Source organism: Alligator mississippiensis, chromosome 1 (genome assembly GCF_030867095.1).
Source record: "Alligator mississippiensis isolate rAllMis1 chromosome 1, rAllMis1, whole genome shotgun sequence".
In the NCBI taxonomy this organism is placed as follows: domain Eukaryota; kingdom Metazoa; phylum Chordata; order Crocodylia; family Alligatoridae; genus Alligator; species Alligator mississippiensis.
Genome location: NC_081824.1, coordinates 290,891,154 through 290,914,763, shown reverse-complemented (window position 1 = coordinate 290,914,763; position 23,610 = coordinate 290,891,154). Strand labels below are relative to the sequence as shown.

Below are 23,610 nucleotides of genomic sequence, written 5' to 3'. Positions count from 1 at the left end.
CCTTGAAATGTTCTGCTGGTGGAAAACCAAATGCTGGATACAAACAATGAAGTAAGATTTTTAAAAAATAGTCTTTAAAAGCCAAGGCAAGCTCAGTGTAGAATTGATTTTCAAATACATACTAAATTGCTGGAAGGCAGCAGTATTTTTAGCAGCAAAAGCTTTATCCAAGACATGTTTTTACAGTTAAAAAAAAAATAAATAAAAAAATCAGTCTTTCTATGCAACTTTCCCTGACAAACCTCAAAAAGCAACTGCAGTTAAGATACATTATCATCCTGCATGAATAAAAAGTAAGTGGCAGCCTCCATTATGAAATATCCCAGTGGCTTGTCAGTAACATAGTAATAGCACATGGGAAACCCCAGTTCAAATACAACCTCAGGCTCTTGGCTCGGATGTTTTGTATAAAAGATGCTTTTCGCAAGAGTGTGTATGCACGCAAGTGGCAGCAAATGTCGCTGGCTGTAAGAATGGATTAACTGATCACAAGGCTGAGGTCAGCATGTACAGGATAGAGTTGGAGGTCAGATGCTTGAGATGACACCCAAAAAGTCCCAACCCCAAAAAGCAGTTGCACCCTAACAACCCAATCCTGTGAAATATATGTATAACTTCAGATGAGCAAAAGAACACCCATTCCTATACATGATCAAGGCCTACCAAAATAAAGATAATTAGCCACGGTTTGACTGACCCTGAAGGCGGTTTGACTGACCCTGACCCTCAGCAGTGCTGTTAGCTCACTCCTAGTGCAGCACAGACATGGCTCCATTGTTTCCTGTACTACATGGAGATCAGACTTCCTGTACCAAGGACCCTATTCAGCAAGGTACTTGAACACATGCCCATCTTTTATTATCGGAAGAGCCTATTGAAATCAATGCAAACATACACATGAAGTTAGGTACTTGCTTAAATGACATGGGGTTCACAGAACCTAAGTGCAGAGCATTATTATACAAGTGCCTATGTCAGCAGGTTTAAAGACTGGCATATTTTGTGAATCTCTTTCTTATAATTTTCTAAGTGATGCTTTGATCATCCTGCAAGGCATAACATTTTCCATAGCAACAAGTGTCCTTAATAAAAATGTTAATGTTTCTATGTGCCTTTCAAGTTATGATTTTGAAGAAAATTGCAGTGAGCCTTTGAAAGTATCAGCAGAAAGTTAACCAGCCCCTTATTTGCCCTATGCACTGCTTAGCTATTCATTTCAAGAAAATGAGAGAAAAGCCAAGTCTATAGCAATCGGCAGAGGCAGACAGTCCCACAAGAATAATCACTCTGTTCTGCTTGATCAAGGATAAAAATGAATCTTCATTCAGCCACATCAATCTGCTATTTTTATATCCGTCTCATGTTCTTGCACACATATAGGGACAAAGACTGAACAAAAGAGAGAGAGAGTGTGTACACACACAATACAGAGCTCTTTAGCAACTCCATAATTAAAGGTACCATGAGATTTTCATCTCAGGCAGCATTAATCTCCCTCCATTTCATACTTTAAATGACTAAATTTGATCTCCACTTTGTTATATATTAACTCTTTGTAGAACAGCTGATATTGATATATCAATCTTATTTTAGTATAGGGAGGACCCTTCTTAAAAAACTTTCCCCCACATTCAAGGGAGTTTCTACTGTGAAAAAGAAGCAAAGCTGGATAGGAGCTACAGTATGACATACCAGAGGAAGTCCTTCAAAGGAACAGGGAACTCCATGAGGTATAGCAGAGGATGGCTGCTAAACCCCATTCTTGAGATTGTTAAGCAAGGCACAAAGATGAGGAGGCAGACAAATTCTTCATCCAAAGGAGGAAAACAAATTCTCCTGGTAGACTCAGTGTTAAGAAGAATGAGTAAAACATGTTGAAAGGGCAAAAAGATGGCAGGCCTGTGTGTTCTCTTCCTGGAGCAAAAAGAACATACATCACTATAAGACTGGAAGGAATTCTTAAGGCTGAGGGCCCCTGGTCATCCTACACACTGACAGGAGTGCCCTGTTTTAGAAGTGTGCCATCTAAGGAAGGCCAGGTACAGAACATGTGCTCAAGCATATAATTCAGATATCAGGTAGTTTGAATGTAAAGAATTGAGGCAAAGGGACATAAAGAAAAGAAATCCTTTGATAATTTTCATATCAAGGTAGACAGTATCCTGCAAAGTAGTAAAGCAAAGCCAGCAAACATAAGCCTGCAAGCCAGAGCCAACCTGCAAAGGTGGCTTATCTAGCATGCTGGACTCTTGGCAGGCTGAATTACCCCACTCGGTAGGCCAAATACGGCTTGTGAAGTTCATCATCACAGCTTCCAGAGCCTTGCAACATTAATCCCTGCAACAGTGTTAAACCCCACTGTTTTAGCACAGCTCTGGAACCCAGGGCATTAATGCTGCTTGTTGAACATAATGCTGGATAAATTTCTATGGTCTGTTATCTAAGAGGTCAACCTAAATAACCACAAAGTTCTCTTTTCCTCTAAAACCTGTGAACCTATAGCACATCCTCTTCTTGGTCCCACTTCTCAAGTGGAAGGTAGGAGGAAGGCATGCCAGGGAGGAATGGGATGACGACCCATCGTGAACAACAGGGCATTACAGTTCAAAAGCTCCCCATGACACTTCTACTCCAGTCTTCCAGCACACCAGACAACTGGAGAGCCCATGAAGTTCTGATACCTCTGCACAGAGATTAGGTGTTGTCCCTATGGCACTGCCACTTGAAAGCATTCTTGCTGGAACACCACAGGGTGATACATTTATGTGCCAAAGCATTGACAATGGAAGAGTTCCCCATGCTTCTGCTTCCTCAATACTAACAGTGCGATAGAGATTAGGAACAAAGACGTCAAGCCATCTCCATCCACTAAGTCTCAGCTGTCCATGCAACATGCCCAACTCTACTGGGCAACCCCACTACCTCCCCTTTCTTCTTACTGATGTCAAGAGAGGAGATAGTGGAGTGGGGATGAACTCTGTTCTGACAAACATGGCTTTGTCAAAAGTTCTCCACTCTGATGACCCACTGAAGGTTCATCTAAGGAGCACCTGAGCTCTGCACAGCTTCTCTCCAAGTTCCCTCAAACTCCTCCTAACAGAATATATCTGCCTCATTACCCCTGATGTTTTCCTATCAGGACCCTCAGTTATCTACCTCATTCCACTTTTAAAAATTAAAATATATTTCTGTAAATTAATGCTCCTATGAGTTATAAAAGTGCAATCAGTTCAGGAAAAAAAAAACAACAACCACCAGTCTGAACTTAGGGAAAACAAACAAACCAAAAAAAAACCCCAACAACACAGCAGCAGCTATTTCTACCTTTTGGGCTGGACAAACTACCCATGAATTATAGTTCTGTCCATGCTGTGTATTCAATGTAGAAGTCATCAGTTTCAGTATTTTAATGTAGTACAGCTAAAGAATGGTCCCACAGCCTGAAAAGCAGCATTTTGTACTGCTACAGCATAGGGGAGGGGTGTATGTGTGCCTGCACGATTCTCTCTGGGCCAGTATGATTCCAGGAATCATGGGAGAGGTCCATTTAACCTTTGGCAGGAAGAAATCAGTTCCACTGACCTCTGACTACGCCCAGGTCCACCGATTAATAGGGTGACAGGAACAGTTTCCCTAGGGCTACCAGCACCTTTTCACCTCCCACATATCTTAAGATATGTGTGAGCAGGTTGGGAGTAGATAGAGACGGATGGAGGTAGTGAGGGCAGAAAGCCAGACATGGTGGTGAATGATGGCCTAATAAAGGTGGTGCAGAGGAAACCCTTAGAAACCTGCCAAAACCAGCCTTAAGTCTGGACCAGGCGCAATAGGGTAAAAATATACCTTTGAATGAGACAATTTGATCTGCCTGGTGATTTTAATTTAAAATGTTCATCAAATATCACTCTTCAAATATTGGATATTTTTCAAAGAAGGATTTCTCTCCCCCATTCACAAGGTAAAAGTAACATGCAATAATACTCTCCGTCACTCAGCAAGGAGACTAGCTAGAGCTCAAACATATAATCAACTAAGAGGAAAGGAATTTTCTGGGGCTGTTACACAAATGAATGGGGAGTCTGATATGTGATCACTCTGACAGATGGAAAACTTGTTAAGACAAGCCTGGACCCTATTTTGTGTTGACCCAAGATGATGGCTTCACATGACTGGCCATGAAGGAAGCTAGTGTGACAACTGCTACAAAACAGAGGTCCTCTTGAGCTAAAAGCTGCTTTTTTAAGCTTTAAGAACAATATGGAACAGCTCGGGCTAAACTACAGCAAAGCATGGTTTATGCTTGGGTCACAAATGAACCATATCCTCCCCAGCTGTTTCTGATAAAGTATAACTTGCCTTTTTAATGCTGAAAATTTCTTCTGTCACAGCAAGATGGATGAAGCTCTCAGATTACACAGGGTGGTGGTGGGGGGAAACAAAAACAGAGAACTGATACCAAATAATAATGTTCCTTTAACAGCAAGCCGCACATGAGACACCCTGCTCATGACTCTTCTCATTTCCACATGTGTAGACTTGTAATAAATTACATATTAAACTGTCCCCATTTCACATTTTAATGATAAAATCCATAACCAGGTATACAAAAGAGTCAGCATTCCCAATATAAACTGCTTTACTGTAGCTTTGCAATTGTAGGTGTCTTTTTTTCCCTAGCAAAATTATAACACAAGCTGCTGTACTGGAGGTTTCTCTTAGAACCGTCATTTACGTTGAATTAAAACTTAAGTGCATTTATGTTGAGTTAAACCTTTAGGTGATAGAAAAGCAGGCATGACTCCTATGGAGTCCAGTTAATATACACTTTCTATATGCATTGTTCCAATGGACATTAAACAAAGAATGTTCAATTTGTTCTTTCCAAATATGCATACATACATATATGTATACATGTATGGAAAGAATAGGATCAGAATTGTTATTCCTGTCTGTATATACTGCATTTTATTTATTGCATTATATTACACTATATATTGTGTTACATTTACACGCATATAGTTTCAATATTTTGATGTGCATAATGTCCACGGAGCCAAGAAACAGAATGTATGTAATAACTGAACTCTATGGGAGGCACGCCTGGAAACTTTCTATCACCTAAATTTTAACTCAACACAAATGTTGCTTCTAAGACAAACCTCCTGTGTGGCAGCTTGTGTTGCAACACACACCCCCACCCTCCAACCCACCCTTTTTATACCAATCTTCCATATGAGGCCAATAGCAAAGGAATTTTATTTATTAAAAAAACCCTTTCTTTTCTATCCTCTACATTTGGAGACCTTTTCTATAGAAGTAACAATTCTAATCCTAGCTGAAAATAAAAAAAACAGCATTATGTGATTGAAGACTAAGAATATTTCTGAAAGCTGGGTAGTGCGAAATTGAGCAAACCATTCACAGAAAAGGAATCTTCCGTAAGCTCAACATCAGCTTTCTGTTTATTTTTCATAGATGGTCCCCTTCATGGGCCCTGTTAACCCTTTATAGCTCTTTATTGAAGTAACCTTCACTCTTGTCTAGAAGAAAGGATACTCAGTTCCCTCCAAGAACAAATACTAAAGGTTGATTTACATACAGCGTTTGTACTGATCAAATACAGTATTTTTAAAAATAAGCATATTAAAAAAGCACAATGCCCTATGTGCGAGGGCATTACAGACAATCCTGATACAAAGGTGCTTGTAGCAATATCACTTAGTCCAGTAAAAGCACGAAATACCATTTTCATTCACTTCATCAAACCCTTTTTGGAATCAATGAGCCAAAAGTGCATGAGGCTGTGACCCAGTAGGACAGCAATGCACACCAGCAGATGATATATTGTTTGGGAAGATATACAGGAAAGAGTTTGAGAGTGAGAAGGTCTGAGAGGGACAAGTGTTTATTTTTTAAACTACCTGAACATAATGCTATGCTAATTATGGACTCAAATACCATAGCCTGTGTCTATACTACAATCAGAAGCATGCTGGAGGTAGCTTCAATTTAGCCCCAACATTTTAAGTTCTACTTTGTTCAGTTGTTTTCCCTTTAGGGCTAGTAAAACCCCCACATACCAGCCTGAATACTTCTTTTTCCATCTTGGCATTCATATAATCTTTATGTGTATATATCCATAGTTATTCCCTTCAAAAACTTGGAGAAAGATGTAATCAACATATCAACTATCAGTTCATTTTTATATTGCTGTTTATAAATATGTAGCAGCTCAGTTTTAGATGTACTATTACAATTAATTTATTATGGGGGTGGGGGGATTTTCATAACAGTCTAGTACAGGGGCAGGCAATTATTTCAGGTGGAGGGCCGCTTACCCAGTTTTGGCAGGGTGTCGAGGGCCACATGGGTAGCCCCACCCCTTGACAGGTGCCCACCACCTGGTCACCATCTTGGAACCAATGTCCCAATGCCTTGGGACCAATGTCCCAGGGCCAGCACCATTGGGTCCCAAAGCGGGGCACAGGCTGGCAGGGGTCTGTGGAGCTGGGCTGGGCTGCACCAGCAGGGAGAGGGGGGAGCTGGCCCAGCTCCAAAGAACCCCTGCTGGCTGGGACCCCATGCTCCTGCCACCCTGCTCTGGGCCCCCCTGGCACTCGCCCCGGGACACTGGTGCAGGCCCCATGCTCCCGCTGGCTTCCGCACCTTCTCACTCCCAGTGCCCCCCAGCCCTGCAGTACAGGTGGAGGGCAGTGCACAGCCCCGACCCCCTGCTCACTGGCAAGGGAGAAGCTGGTGTTGAGCGCACCCACCAGTGCTAGCAGCCCACGCAGGGCTGTCTGGAATGGGCACAGGCAGCCCCACATGGGCTGCAAGTGGCTACAGCATGGGGCGCCAGCCACAGGGCAAGCGAGGGCATGCTTCTCCCTGCACTCAGCATCAGTTTGTAACCCGGCCCCGCTGCCAGCCTGGGCCCCAAGCTGGCTCTGGGCTCGCCTGTTGGCAGCAGCAGCTGTGGCCCCCTCATTTGCCATGCCGGGCAGTGTTGTCTGCTGCTTCCCACCTGGAGCTCACGCGCTAGGCTGCCCAGAGGTGGCAGCGGCAAACACTGCCCAGCACGGCAAGCAGGGGGGACTGCAGCTGCTGTTGCCCTGCATAGCCCCGACGGGAGAGCCCGAAGCTGGTGTTGGGCCCAGGCTGGCAGCAGGGCCGGGTTACAAGGTGGTGCTAAGTGCGGGGGGGGGGGCAGCAAAGTGGGGAAATCAGCCCCTCACCTGCTCCGTGGCCGGCGCTCCCTGCTGCAGCTGCTTGCAGCCTGAACAGGGCTGTTTGGAGCAGGCACAGGCAGCCTCACATGGGTTGCGAGCGGCTGCAGTGCGAGGCACCAGCCATGGGGCAGGTGAGGGGCTGCTTTTCCCTTGGCTCCTTCCCTGCCCAAGGTCCTCCCCCAGCCTTCCCCCTTACCTGCGGTTCCAGTGTGGAGCAGCCACATGATCCCAGGCTTGGGGGGTCGGGACAGGCAGCCCCTGCTGTTGTGGGAAACTGCCAGGCTTCCCCTGGGTCCTACTGCCCTTGGTTCCTGCCATTTTTGAAAGCCCCTGCTGTTGTGGGAGCCTGCCAGGCTTCCCCTGTGTCCTACTGCCCTTGGTTCCTGTCATTTTTGACAGGAACCAAGGGCAAAGAAATATTAATTTTCTGAAATTTTTAAGGGCCCCGTAGGCTGGATAGAATGGCCTTGTGGGCTGGATTTGGCCCGCGGACCATATTTTGCCCAGCCATGGTCTAGTGACTGCTTTACTTATGAATTCACATCATCTTCTTTAATCATGAAGACAAATGTTGTATGCTAAAAGCCTGTATTTTGCCGCATTTGGGCTAATCAACAACTCACAAATGGCAGGTGGAAAGAGACGTTTAAGTATATTGTGTTAACATCTGCTGACGCAAATTAAGATGAATAGTCGCATTCCACTACTCACCAATGTAAAGGATGTGGCCTGTTCTGAGACAGACCAAGACACATTTTAATTAACAAACCATTTATATGTAACACATGCCTCCAAAGCAGGCACACAGCTTTACACATCATTAAAAATATAAAAAAAACTTTCAAGAGCAAATGCAAGGACCCAGATGTGAGTTTCACATAAAAACTGGCACCTGGTGTCAATTTAACTAATGTACTAGAAATTCCCCCTCCTCCCCATGTGGCACTAAAATTATGATGATATACATGAAAAGCAACAAACTCCTGATGTACGCTCTTAGAAACGTACTGAAAAACTGCTGAATGTGAACTTGAAAGCAGATTATCTCAAGAGGATAAGAAACTGCCACATGTGTATCAATTCAGCTCACTGCAGAACATGTTAGGCACCACAGCTGAAAAATATTGAAACAAGCTTCCTGGAAGACAAACTGAAATAGTGAACACACTCTCTGACAACTCTAGACCACTGTACTTACTTCAAGCATGCAATGTAGGACACCAGGGTTACCAGGGGGTTAGAGGGTAGAATACAGCTTTAGAATAAGCTCCTGTTGCAATGGGTTATTCTACCAGTGAATAAATTATGAGCAGGTGATTACATAAGAAATAATGAACAGGTGACTGCACATCTCAGCAGCATGGTGTTTATCCTGCCTTATTTTAAAACCCTTTAATGCTTCATAACATGTGCTATGCCATGCTGTGCTGACACAGCACCAAATTCTGCAGGCCTGATTCAAGCAAAACTCCTACTGAAGGCATTGCAACCACAGTGCATAATCCTTCCAATTATTTTTCTCAAGTATTTCACATTTACACGGGCACATGTTCAGTAGCTTGACGAAAAAAATCACACACAAAAACTGCCTATGTTAAAAGAACATCATAATGGATGTAAAATCAAACACTTAAGAACTAGGAGATGCCAGAACTGAGGTTGCTTCATTTATTCTCTCATGTGTAGGCATTACTACACAGGCCTCAATCAGATGATCACGTGGAAAATGTGGCACCTTCTAACAGAAAAAAAAAAAAAATGTTATTCTGGAAGACTGGCACAGTACAAATGTACTGTATTTTCCAAATAGGCTTATATATCTGTATAAAAGTAGATGCATCATTACATATAACATTTAAAAAAAAATGCTGAGAACCAAGTGACAAGTAAAACCACTAATGACATGCTCACAATGAGAAATGGAGTGTGCCTGCGACACTCGCATTATACACATAGGGAAAACTGAGAAAACAACAAGTTAAATTTCTAACTAAGGACAGTTAATCCACAAATCACAGAAAGCAAAGTACAGCAATCTTCACAATACTATCTGGAGTCTTGCAATACAGTACTTGGGGATTTTCCATAAATCCAGAGTCCTAAAGACATGACTATGGCTATGCCTACACAGGCAACTTAGTGCCAAGCATGGTGCTCTCAAGCATACCATGCTGATTTACATGGGTTCCTGCCAAAGTGGGAGCAGGATTGCCTCATTCCTGCAGCATTTCAGACAGGTTAATTAGTATAAATTAGCTGGCCCATGCTAATTAATTCACCTGCAACAGATAGGACAAGACTGCTTCTGGTTTAGGAGACTGTCTACATGCAATTAGCACGCTTGCTAGGCAGAGTAAGTTGACTGTGTGATCATGGCCTATCTGGGCTTCCATTTTTTCAATAAACCAAATGTCTAGCTCTCATGTTTGAGGAGAAAGGTTTGAAAATATGAACCAAATTTATTCCAGAGACTCAAAAAAATGGCAGCCATGTAAAAAAACCTGTAGCATATTTTTTTTTATTAATCTCATTGGTTTGGGAATGTTGACTCATGAGTTTTGAATGCTTCAGGCTGGCAATGGCAATCTGGATTGCACACCTCGCAAGAAGCACTCAACACATACCCTCTTCCAGAGGAAATGAGCTCTGAAGTAGTAACTGAAGCTCTTCTAGAGTATCACCAGGTCCTTGGAAGGAACTTCAAGGTAGGGCCATCAGCAAAGCAGTGAATTCAACCCTATTGCTTCCAAAGCTCATGAGCCTGATCAATTTAAATAATAAAGAACTCCACTGGAGTAAGTGGAGCTACACTGGTGAAAAAATAGTATGGAAGCAGAATGCTTATACCCAGAAAGGGAAACCCAAAGCTGTGATCAACAACTGCTTCTCTGACTGACTCAGCATCAGTAGTGTATTGGTTTCTATGAGAACCATCTAGCCAGGGCATGGACAAATATTCATTTGAACCACCGGTAAATTTATGGACAACCAGTAAAAATTCAGGTTAAAGATGCCTGTCTGTAAATAGTCCAGGCGAAGATACTGAAAAAGGCCACAAGAAAACTTAAGCTGTCCGTAAAACTCTAAGAAGCTGGGAGCAGTGCTGAAGGACAGAGAGAGCACACCAGTGCTTCCTGATGTTCGAACAGGAGTCTAGAGCCTTCTCTCAGTGCTTTGTTGACCGCTGCCCAAGCACAGCCATGTGCTGCTCCTGTGTGCCATTGGCTCCCTATAGTATTGCTGGGTCAATGTCAGGTTTCTTTGAGGTCTGGGATGAAATGGAGGGGAACTTGGCCAATGGAGGTAAGTCTGTGGGGTTGGGGTGGGGTGGGTTGGGCAGGCAGCATGGTGCTGGGTGAGATCCGGTGCAGAGTGTGAGGGTAAGTAGGGGACTCTCATGGGGGCAGCACAGTATAAAACTACTGGTTCAGTCAAACAGGGTTACCAACCCAAGCAATTTTTTTTTTTTTTTAACTGAAAAATTTTACTGACAAACTTTTTTACTATGGATGGTGTTATACTGCTAAATTTCAATGGAGACCTGGCAACTTCCTTTCTAACTGGGTCCTGGCAACAGGGCAGGGCCTGGCAGAGTTACATTTACATTATGTACGACATATATAGGTAAAAATGTGTCAGTAAAAAGTTTACAGCTCATCAGTAAAAAAAAAAAAAAAAAAACCAACACTTTTGGCAACCATGATTTGAACTATTCCAAATACCAGATCAATTTAAAGTGTTTCAAGTTCAGAACACTTCAACTCTATACAAATGTGCAGCCTCCCCCCACCCTTTTTTGAGGGTCACTTTTGAGGTGTTTCAGCAGGCGTGAACATCTGTACCTCTCTGTTTGAAATACTTCAAGGGTACTTGGGGTGCTTCAGAGAGCACAATTGTCCATGGCCTCTGTCTGACCAAGGAAGAAGCTAGCTGAAATGCATTGTTTCCTTGAATTGTTTGGGAGAGTGTTGGGGTGTATGTGAGAAAAAGAAAGGAAGGGTTGGGGACAGAGAGAGGTACAGAATCTGCAAATATTCTCAGGCTCACTCCTCATTTAATGTAAATATTGGAGCCTGTGTCTTTTTCAATCAAAGGAAACATCCATGCAACCTGCAGCACAGTACCTCTGTGACTGACCCTCATTTAGGCTCAGTGGAAGCCAGAAAGCGCTCCAATGATTTAACACCTACTGAGAAGATTTGGAGCTGTACTGCTTATACACCTATTTCAATCATTCATAAGCACTTCAAAAGGTAAAGCAGGGCATGGAGTTCAAAAGAAAATGTGACTGCTACTGTAGCATGTAATTTTGTAAACTCTATGCAGAACAATCTGTCACTGATGGATGACGGATTCTATGGGACCAGCTATGCAAGTGCTTTTTGAAAAGACTTGCTTCATTCCAGGAGTACCTGCTGAGGGTTAATAGGAATTTCCAGCTCTCTAGAGTGCTTGTCCTGCCCACATATCCCACCCCTGCATTTCTAGGATTCTAAAATACACATTTTAGCACCTGTTTCATACCAAAATGCATTCTAAAAACAGAATTTCCAGTGAAAAGGCCACTTCTACTATTAGTCATTGTACCTTCATGGCAAAAGCTGGTAAACTATATTTTTAGCATCTGCTTTCCACTAAAGAGCCGGCATTGTCATACAAACCACTTGATTGCCTATAACTAAGAATGCATCTTTTAAATCTCAACAATAACTGCACAGGGAACTCATAAATAGACTTTCCAGTGGGTTAGAAACAAGTAAACTTCTACAACTATTTTTGTAGTGCCAAGCCTTATCCCTGAATGAAATAAAATGTCATTTTAGTCCAAGTTACTTCATACAGAGTCTGGCTCTAAAACATTCCTTTAACATACTGTCATTTTCAAATGCTATAAGAAATATTCGCATGTTTCATCAAGAGTACAGAGTCGATCATATATTCTTCAATCCATTGCAAGTACAGGTTATTTCAATTATACCCTGCTGTCTACATGATGCCATAAGGAATAACATCTTGTAAAATCTATTCTTGTCATACTGTCATTGCCCAATAGTTGGCCACTCTGAGGCTAAAGCATTAGGTCTGAGACTGAGAACATACTATGCATGAGTTTCCTATCCTTAGCTGAATTACAGTCCAGCTAACTCAGCAAGGATTTTATCAGCCACAATTTAAAAGTAAATCTAAATAAGCTTGCCCTTCAAAGAAAGACAGTTTCCTTAAAAGCAGCAAACATGACTGTCAGAAATGATTTTTTTTTTCACATCAGCCCTTTACCCAATGTTATTTTATAGGCTGTGATATTTTTACCTAAACAGCAATGGAAAATATAGTCTGTTTAACATTCTCCTATACTCAGCTAAAATCAATTTAATTGCATCGAGCATAACCAAACATTTTTCAAGCCCAGAAAGTAATAGCATGCTGACATTATGGCAAGACTAAACCACACTGTACAAAATTTGACTTAAAACACTCAGAATTAAAGAGATTCATAGCTCAACTGGAAAAACCTCACCTTAATTCACCCTCTTGTTCCTAGATACTTGCAAGAGCTGCAGAGCCCTTTTTACTCATAGTTATGATCCCATGAGTTCCAATGAGACTACTCTCAAGAGTAAGTCAACCAGCAGTTGATCAAACTACAAAACATACTGCATGCTACTGAAGATCCCTTTATACCTACTAGTGACAAATTACAAATACCGTAACTGCTTTACAGAACAAGATCAACTGCCAATTATTATACTTTCTTTCATGGTACATGAAGGCACTATTCAGTGTCATAGAACAATGGACCTGAAAAATGTATTTGCTAACTGGACCCCACAAGTAGTCCACTGGAGAACAGACTTAGGAGCACTAGGAGTCAATGGCACTCCATTTGGAGGCACCTGGGTGCCCACTTTGGTAGGACTGAGACTGAAGTGATTACTTTTTTAATAGGAATCAGCTAAAAGGTTTTCCTCAACAGATTTCTGGCCAACCCTAATAAGTGAGGAAGAATGCTCTGGACTGCCAAATTAACTGGATTTTCATCTGGACACTATTTAACTGTCCCTTCTGCTTTTCAGGCAGGGGAGCAAATGTTTCCTGCTAAGGAATCAGAAATGCAAGTCAAGGCAATAGAGGGACATGAACACAGTAACTGTCATGTAGTAACAGGTCCTGCCTGACATAATCAAACAGAGCTCACCTACTGCTTATTCAATGGGCCTTTGATGACCTAATCTGGGTAAGGAGTACTATGCTGAACAGGCCATCATTTGGGTGTGATACTGGTACCTTTTTGATAAATAGCATTTCACTCAGCTTTTCCCATTGACACCATTGAGAATTCTCCCAGAGTACAGTACTACTGTGGCTATGAGTAAGGTGTGATGAATGACTAAATAAATCTGGCTCTTGGTATATGATACTCCTAAGAGGGACACTAACACAGCAATCAACCACTTGTTAATTAAAACTTACTGTTACTACAGACCCACCTCCTGTGCCCTGGTTTCATTCCTTTGTCTCCCCACTGTTAGTTCTCCCTCAGTTACTATCTCTCCTGACTGGATTGATGCACTTGTCCCCACCACCACCAGTTTATAGCAGCCATACACACAGGAGAAGTTTGAGACCCTGTTTTGCAACTGAAGCTCAGTTGCCTACAGTGGGTTCTGCATAAGCAGGACTGCCCCCAGCTATGAAGCAGCTCCTGCATACAGATGCCTCTACTATTTCTTGTCAGAGGCCCACCAGGAAGTTCATTAGAGGAAGATGAGCAGAAAAACAGTGTCTATTGGTTTCTTGCATGGGGGATAAAGTTCAAGGGTAGGATCATATATGAGCTGCAGTAGTGTCACAACTTGTTACAAAGGCAAACAGATTTTAGGGAGGAACCCTTCTGAACTGATAGGCCCCCACAAAAAAGCCACTATCATTTCCCCTCAACTAAAGTACTTTATCCAGGAGCAGCAAGAATTAATTAAGCAGATGCATTAAAACACAGCCTGAGCCTACACCCACTGAAGTCAATAGCAGATACTTTTCTAAAGACTCAAGATCAGGTAACAGGATTGGGCCCTATAGTGCCTTCTGACCATGCACGTTTCATCTGCAAAGGAGGACACTAGTCCAGAGGATTTTCCTACACTTTCACTGTTTACTACTTTTCTCATAATGGCTGTCATTCAAGATCAGAAAGCAGCAGTGGGTCTAGGAGCTGAGACACAGAGGCCTGTGGTAGGTCTTTACATATTTCTTTCAGTTAACAGACCAAGATAAATGCAGCAATTCAGAAAAGTGAAAAGCATGCATGTGCATGTGTCTTTTCATCAGAGGATCATCAGATGTTTCTGTTACCAGGGAGAAGCACATGCTTAGTAACAAGACAGCAAGAGAGGATTTTTTTCTGCATCCCCATAAGATAATTAGCATTAACCCTATCATTGTTCCCATGGTGAAATTCAGGGTGAGCCCTATGTTAAATTTCAACACAGACAGATTTCTTCCACAACTAGAATTACATTTTTAGGAGTATAACAATAAAGATAACAACCTTAATGATACCAGCATTTACAATGCCTTTATGCTCCCCTCTTGGAGACCAACAGAGTACATTGTACTGTACTCAGTCCAACAGGTCCAGGGAGATTTTACTAGCAATCACAATGTCCTGTATTAGACAAGCCTGGGTGTTCCCTGTTACTAAACTGGCTTGAAAAAAAACCACAAAGGTCAAAGGGACTCAGGCTCAAACAAGGGTAGAGTAATTCTTTATCAAGAAGCTGCAGCTGTTTTGCCTCAGAGTTCCCATTACTGCCAAACCAAGAAGTGACTACTCTTAGCAATGGGGTAACACTGTGGCTGACTGGAAAAATTTCACTAACAGATTATGGATAGTACAAAGAAGTCAGGGTAGATATGCCAGCTGCAGAGAATCCGCAGTGTGCCATGATCTCAACAACTCTTCACTGCAAAACCTTCAACCCTCAAAAATCCTAGATCTCATTTCCATCAGCAAACAGTCTCTATCTGCACTGCTTGCACACCTACCAAGTCAACACATGGCAACTGATTTGCAATGCTTTCAGTCTGTGCGCTAAAATACTCCTAAAAAGCACATTTCTATCAAAAGGCAACAAGGGGAAGGATTGAGAAGTCAATAGCCTTTACCATAACATTTCAATTTCTGGAACACTGAGAGACACAGAAGCCTACCCAGCAAAAAAACTCAGGTTTGCTGCTGAATGCATGTTAAGTGGCAATGTTTAGATCACTGGACCGACTCCTGGCAAAGTTAAGACAACTATGAATGCAGGTGTCATCTTGTCACTGTCAGATAAAACCACAGGCGTGTTCCCTCAAGCATCAAAGGGTTAATCTGAAGAGAAGTTTCCCTTGTCCACCCCCTGTCATGCTATCTGGTTTTCGTGCACTTGGTACTGGTGGAAAGTGCTGAATGAGGACACCCACTCCCTAAGGGAAAAAAACAGGTGTTGTGCCCAGCTACCACTCTCAGTCCAGGAAGGTAAGAACTGCCATTGACTGGATCAGACCATAAGCCCATCTTGCTCAGACTCTCAGACTGTGGGGGCTGTTTTCCTGTCCCTTTATAGCTCAGACAGATTTTAACTAGGCAGCATACACTGGCTCATTCAAGGACCAGGGGGGTACTGTCTGGAGTGCTCTGCTTGGCAACCCCCCTAGGTACATTCCTTTTGAACCCACGACCCTCAATCCATGCCTGTTTTGTCTTTTAGTTGTCCCAAGTAATCAGTGATGTGCCTTAGTGGCCCCCATCACCAAGGGGGGCTTATAGCTCTACTTGGTGGGCTGCAGCCCATGTCCCAGAATGACATATCCAGAGGCAAGCAGAGAGCTGTGGCTGACAGGGAGAGAGACCTGGGTATGACCAGGGTTCCCCCCACCCCACAACTCTTCCTCTCTCCTTTGCAGCCTCCAGCCCTTAAAGCTGCAATTCAGAGGCTGTACCCTCACACCCAGGAAGGAAGAGGGAGTCACAGAAGCTTAGAGAAGTCAAGCTGGAAAGGACCATCAAAAGGCATCTTAGTCCAGTGTTTCTCAACCCGTGGGTCGCCACCCAAAAATGAATATATGAAAGGGTGGCAAACAAACTTTAAAAATGGATTCTCCTTTAATGGAGAAAAACATGGGAAACTGTTTTTTCCCTGGCAGGCTGGCAGAGCTCCAGCCTGCAAGGGACTGCTTGGGGCACCCCATGCCCCACATACCTACCCTCTACCCTACAGAGGAGGCGGGGGCAGAGGATAGTGGGTCGGGAGTGAGGGGCACTGGGTTGGAACTGGCCACCGATGTTTACAAATGGGTCCTGGTACAAAAGAGGTTGAGAACCACTGATCTAATTCAACGCCCTGCCTGAGGCAGGATCCACCCTATCCAAACCACCCCAGGTAAATCCGTCATCTGAACTCTTCATAAAACTGCTGTCAACCCTGACAACACAAGATCTAACACCCTCACCTGACACAGGTCAAGCTGGGGAACCATGGCAGCCAACCTCCTGCTTCTATAAAAGATTGTTAATAGATGCTCAAGAGCTCCTAGGTAGAGGGCCATGTCCCCTAGCCACAGAAGACGGCACCCCCGCCCCATACCAATTTGACCATGGGATCCAACCAGTCATGATGTTCACTGGCAGTGGATCCATAGGGCATCAGGGAGAAGGGGAAGGCAGGGGCCCCCCAAAGGGGCTGGGGGGGTCTAATGGATCCAGAGGGAGGAGAAGAGGAAGCTCCAGAGGGGGGAACATGTGGACCCCCAGAGAGGCTTGGGGGGGATTGGATGGATCCAGAGGGGGAAGAAGAATGGGAAGACGTATTACCTTCATGGAAGCTGGGGGGCATGTGGGGCTCCCAGAGGGGCTGGGGGATTGGATGGATCCAAGCAGGGGAAAAGGGGAAGGTGTGGAAACTTTACAGGGGGGGACACATGGAGACCCCAGGCTGGGGGGGTGGTGGGGATCAGATGGATCCAGACGGGGACAGAAGGGGAAGGTATGGTGCCTCCATGGAAGGTCCAGAAGGGGGAACACATGGAGCAGCCTGAGGGGCTGGGGGAGTGGGAGCGGATGGACCCAGAGGGGGAAGAAGGGGAAGGCACGAAAGGTCCAAAGCCAGGGAACATGCAGATTTCCCAGAGGGGCTGGAGGATGGGATGGATCCAGGCAGTGGAGAAGGGGAAGGTGTGGACGCTTTAGAGAGGGGAACGCATGGAGACCCCAGAGAGGCTGGGGGTGTGTGGATCGGATGGATCCAGAAGGGGGAGAAGGGGAAGGTATGGTACCTACATGCAAGGTCCGGAGGGGGGAACACGCGGACCGAGGGTCCTGCTGGACAGAGAAGGGGGCTCTACAAGGGGAAGGGCGGCAGCTCCACGAAAGCTGCGGCGGGGGCACACGGCGGGGCCGGGTGAGGATCGGTACCTTCTCCCCGGTGAGGACGTGCAGCCCCTCGCGCACTTTGGCGAAGGAGCCCTCGCCCAGCTTCCTGCCGATCAGGTAGTTGCCGACGCGCTTGGTGTGCTGGAAGTCGCGCAGCCGCTCCCTACAGCCCGCCGCGCTGACCCAGGTGGCCGGGCCGGTCCCGCTGCCCTCCGGGCCCGGCGCCGCCTGCTGCTGGCGGGATTGCTGCTCCTCCGCCGCCGCCGGGGGCTCGCCCAGGAACCCGTCGCCCGCCGCCGCCGGCATCCCGCCGCCTCAGCGCATGGGGGGCTCGGGTCGCCCCTTCCCTGGCTGCACGTGGGGTCGGAGCCTCGCCTCCTGCTCCTGCTCCTGCTGCTGCGGGAAAGTTGCCGCGAGCCGGAGCGGGGAGGCAGGCAGACGGCTCGGCTCAGCTCAGCTCCCCACCCCCCGCCTGCCTCCGCCTCCCGGGCGGGAACAATGCAAGCAGCAGCGCCCCGCGCCTGGGGCGGCCGGCGGGGGGGGAGCTGCTGCCCCGCTCCGCTCCGCCCCGGCTGCGGCTGCTCTCCTCTCTCAAGCTGGGGCTGGGCAGGAGGAGGAGGAGGGGAAAAAGAAAGAAAGGGGAAGAAAAAAAAAAGCCTCATTCAGTTGGAACTGGCAGGCATTTAATCCGATCACACGCGGCGGGAACAGATGGGCTGGAAGCTCTGCAGCTGGAATAGGTTCAAATCTTGGGAGCCCCTCCTACCCCAGCGCCGCAAACACCACAGCCCGGGAGGGAAGAGCCAGCTCTAGTCTGGGCTGAGCCCGCCACCAACCCAGCTCTTCCCCTCACGCGGGCTGGAGGGTGGTGAAGCCCCGGAGCGGGCTCCCCAGGGAGGCGCTGATGGGGGCTCTCAGTCCTTGGAGGTTTTTAAGGCCCGGCTGCACAAAGCCTGGTCTGGGATGAGTTAGTTGGGGACGGTCCTGCTGAGAGCAGGGGGTTGCACCAAATCGAGCCTTTTTCAACGGGTGGGTAAGCGACCCAAAAGTGTGCGGCTTGAGTACATGCAGATCAGGTTCTTTGGGCAAATCCGGTATCTTTTATTAGTCCAAGCAAATGGCTGGAAAAAGTCTTCTTTGCAAGCTTTCGGGGACAAACACCCCCCGTCAGGCTGAGGAAGCGGCTGCAGATGCTCTGTGCTCGTCCTGGATGGAGTGATAAAGAGGGTCCTCTGTCCTCTGCTGATATGAAACCCCACGCTTTTCTGTCCTCTGTTTTTCTCTTGACGAGAACATTTTTTCTTCAAGAGAAAAATAGAGGACAGAAAGGCGTGGGGTTTCGTATCAACAGACGGCAGAGTAGCAGACAACCGGAATGTCCTCTACGATGGCCACCCTAGTGGTAAAGCAGCCAGAGGCCGGTGCGCTGCAAGAAAGCCCGTCAGTTATAATGTAAATTGAAAGGGTGGCGAACAAACTTTAAAAATGAATTCTCCTTTAAAAGAGGAAAACGTGGGAAACCGTGGCTTTTCCCTTGCAGGCTGGCAGAGCTCCAGCTCGCAAGGGGCTGCCCCACAGACTCTCCCCCTGCCTCACGCAGAGGGGTGGGGGGCAGCGGGGCAGGAGTGAGGGGCACCGAGTCGGGGCTGGCCATCGATGCTTACAAATGCGGTCCCAGTACAAAAAAAGGTGGAGAGCCACTGCACTAGATGCCCTCCTGAGCCCCCCGCCAACCCTCACGTTTTCTGATTTCTGGGCTTGGACATGTGCGGCTTTGTGTTTCTCTTGCTCGGCTGTCTTATTTTTTCCTGCCGCTTTCCCCACCTTCCTGCTAGAGAACACTTCAGTTGTTTGCCTTCCGAGATCGTGACAGCTTTGCCAGCGAGAGCGTGTCTGGTCCCCCCCCCCACTTCCTTGCCTCACGTTGTTAACAAGCCCAGGCTGCCAATGCAGTTCCTCTGCAGCCTTTGGAGAGACCACCCTTTTGCTCCAGTCCAAACGACTGCTGTATTTATCACTGGGATCCCTGTGGTTATCTTGCAAGGTTGATTTTTTTTTTTTTAATTTTGTTCCCCACCCCCCAGCCAGTCCCTTGTTGCGTTTTTACAGCCTAACTTTATGCAGTACCGCTTCTTGCATAGGAAATGTAGCCTCACATGTTTCATAATGCAACTGCAGCCTCAAGTAAAATAAAGACATTAATTGAGCCATGGAGCTTCCTTGTCCCCCTCCCTCCCCCCTTAAGCAGAGGGAAGACAGTCTTTTTTTCCACAGATCTTCCTTATCCCAGGCAAAAGAAATCTAAGCCTTCCCATCCTCCTTCCCCTGCTGCACACAGATGACACAGGCATTTGCAGCAGTAGTCAGGGCACAGACAATGGAGGATCATTGTCTCCTGGAGAGTTAAAAGACTTATTAGATCATGAATGCATAGAGATGTCCATCATCAAGGATTCTAAGCACTCTCAGCTCAAAATAAAGTCAACCAGAGTTGAGAATAAGCAGTACCTCCCACTGCCAGATCCTGAATTCCTATGCATAAAATACCCTTCCTGGCTGGCTGGCTGGCTGATAGGGACACTGGCACACACACACACACACACACACACACACACACACACGTAGACATGCACACATGCACACGCATGTATGTACACACATGTGCATGCACACACATGGAATTTGTGAAAAGAAATCCAAGACATTCTTTGGTTTGGTCCGCTAAGTTTAGTCAACATAGCTATGCCAAGGAGAACCTTAATGTAATCAGACACAATATCCTTTTGCTGCTGTTGCTTATCTCCTCTGGGGAACTGGTTTAAAGCAGGGGTGTCAACAATATGGCCCGAGAGCCAGATTCAGCTCATGGAACCTGGTATTCTGGCCTCTGATGCTACCTGGGGGTCCTGGCATTGACCCACAGGCAGCATGTAGGGCCGGACATGGCATCCACTTCGGTTGCTTTAGGACATTGGCTGGATCTGGCATGCAGGGCTAGCCTGTGGGTGTGATCCGGCCTGCGGACAAGCTCCATGACACTCATTCAGCCAAATGAGTTTGACACCCCTGGTTTAAAGCTATTCTGCAGCAGTACTTTTAGCTGGTATAAGCAGTATTTCCACTAGGTGGCTTGTAATGAAGTGGATTGGTAGAATCTGTGCAGTGGACTTTTTACTTTGCACCAGTAGCATAACGAGGAGTGGGCAAAAGGGATACCTGCCCCAGGCACCAAGTTAGGTAGGATTACCATATGTCTGGGTTTTCGCAGATATATCTTCTGTTTGGGTCCTCCCATCTCCATCCAGGTGTTTTTAAAAAATATGAGCAAATGTCCTGAATTTTGCTGTGCTCATTATCAGAGTTTTTCCTGGCATTTCCTGGCTTGCCCTAGCAAGGAGCTGTTTGGGGCTAGGGGAAGCAAGGGAGGGAGATGGGAAGTAGGGGGCATCACATGTGTCTGTTCATGCACGCACACATGGCTGCATGCAGCCAAGCAGGGTGGTGGCAGCAGTCCCAGCAGCTTGATGCAAATAAGTCTATGGAGGGCGGAGGTTGGAGAGCCAGGGCTGGGGGACTGTAGGGAGGGTGTATGTGTATGCATGTTTCTGTGTGTGTGGAAGGGACGGGTGTGTGAGGGGGGGCAAGTGCCTGCCGGCACTGGGGGGAGCTGTCTGGATGCTTGGGCTGCAGCAGGATCGGGAAGGCGCCTGCCCTACCAGCAGGAGAAGTGTGGGGAGGGGGGCTTCAGGGAGAGCAGGGAGCTGAGTGGCCAAGCCAGTGGTACTGGGGCTGGTGCCCTTGCTCTCAGAGGCAGAGCAGCCTGAAGATGCTTCAGGGCTGGGGGGGAACAGAAGGCTGTGGATCAGGAGTGAGGGGCACCAGCAGAGCTGGGGGGGCTGTGGCTTGGAAGTGAGGGGCACCAGGGGGGCAAGGGATTTTGGGTCAGGAGTACGGGGCACAGGCAGTGCCAGGGAGGTACAGCTTGGGAGTGAGGGGCATCAGCAGGGCTAGGGGGCTGTGGTTTAGGAGTGAGTGGCAAGGGCAGGGCAGGGCAGGGCAGGGCAGGGCAGGGCAGGGCAGGGCAGGGGCTTATCATTGCCCCCCCCCCCCATCATCTTACCCACCCCTCAACAGGTGTCTTCTTTTTTTAAACTGAAAATATAGTAACCCTAAGCTAGAAGGGGTTCCAGAATTGCCCCCCACCCCTGCAGAATCCATATGTGAGCAGGCAGAGCATGCATGGCAGCAGCAGCTCAGCCAGGGACTGTTTAGAAGTTCCCAGCTGGATATGACTGCTGTTCCTCCTCTTACTTTTGGACCATTTCCCCTTCCCTAGCCCCTACTCTCAGAGCCTGCATGCCCTACCCCTCTCTCCCACAGGGTTTGCCCCAGGGCCCAACTTAGCTTGTAACACCCCTGCCTTGCACTTTAAAATGCTAAAACAATTCTGCCCCTCCCCGCTGTATACCAAGGTCTTATGTCTAATTACAAGTTTTGGCAATAAAATTGTTCTCACACACTGCTTTAGCAGAGATGCAGTTTATATACTCAACAGGACTTTTTTCTCAGTATAGCTGCACCTACACTAGGGCTTTGGCAGGCTCAGCTCCATTGGTGAGGATGTATTTTCTTACATTCCTAACTGACACTGCTATGCCAGGAAAACTTTCCAAACCAGGCCTAAGTAACCACCTAATCTTGTTATTATGCAGCCCTTCCTTCTCTATTCACACCCTGCTTTTCTGTTGCCCCTTTTTATTGCATTATGACTGAACCTGATTTGTAAGCCCTTTGGGGGCCATATCCTATTTGTACTCAAAAGCCATTATCACACTATTGGGCACTGCAAAATAATGGAAAGCATCTCAACTTTTAAATTCAGGGCATAGTAAAACTTATTTTCCCCTGCCCTCCCTGCCCCCAAGGATTTATCAGATTAAACCCATGGCACACTCATCTGAGATTCCAGGCAACATGGAAAGTCAACAAAAAGCATACTTTTCTGGTGGGTGGGAACTAAATAAAGGAGGGTTCTAAAACCTATACATCTTTTTTTGATTGTTCACTTTTGGTTTTAAACTGCACACATATACCACACTCTGGACACATTTACCAATATTACGATGTATAATCATATGAAATCAAAATCACCCATAAATTCTTCACTATCTTCTCCAGCTACCCAGCCTTCCTTTTAAGCAAAAATCTTTGAGAAAAAAAAATGTCTTTCATCTTCTGCAGAAGTTCAGTACATTCAGGCTCCAGCAAGCAAAACCTAGGAGCAAATTGTACTGTTGAAGAGGTTTCACTGCAGATGGCCTATTCTAGTCCCCTTTCACTTAAATCAAGAGATCATTAGCTCATCTGTGATGGTTTGAAACCCAATTTACAAGTCAAAGTTCTACCAATCTTGTTTGCTGTCCTAACAGCAAAACTTGTAAGTGCATCCAGACCCAAAGCCCCTCTGTGGTGATGGACCCTTCCTTTATGTCAGCTGTGTTACTACTGCACCAGTGCTAAGTAAAGGAAAAAGAAGGTGCACCAAAGGTACTCCCATAGGCGATGCATAGGAGGGGCACAAGGGGGCGGGGCATGTGCCCCCCCCCAACACTGGCTCTCACCAGCTGGGAGCAGGGGGAAATGGTGGGTGTCCCCCCCTGAGATAGTGGGGACACCAGGAGAAGCACTTCTGGGTTGTCCACTGGGGAAGCCCTCCCTGCTGGTCAGCAATCGGCTGCTGGTGCCCCCACAGTATCAGGAGCCACCAGTAGCGCATGGGTACTCCTGTGCCTTCAGCCCACCAGTTCCCTTCACAGCTGGAGCCTTTCTGGAGTGCATGTTATGCTCTAGAAGCACAGCAGCTGTGCAGAGGAGATGCGCAAATGTGCCAGAAGTGCATGGATATGCACATATTCTTGTGTTTTGGCACCAGCAGCTGCTGTCCGCTACTCTGAAAGCTTAGCCTCTTCC

At 46.3% G+C, this 23,610-nt stretch overlaps 1 protein-coding gene across 1 annotated transcript in view; it reads right to left on the bottom strand.

Annotated features, from left to right (window-relative positions):
• HUNK (hormonally up-regulated Neu-associated kinase) overlaps positions 1 to 18,273 on the bottom strand; it is an 85,607-nt gene extending 67,334 nt beyond the window's left edge. The window contains exon 1 of the mRNA XM_019476413.2: positions 17,683 to 18,273. Coding sequence (XP_019331958.2) covers positions 17,683 to 17,946 — 264 coding nt within the window. The 5' untranslated portion in view covers positions 17,947 to 18,273. The remainder of the gene's footprint in view (positions 1 to 17,682) is intronic.
• Between the last annotated feature and the right edge of the window lie 5,337 nt (positions 18,274 to 23,610).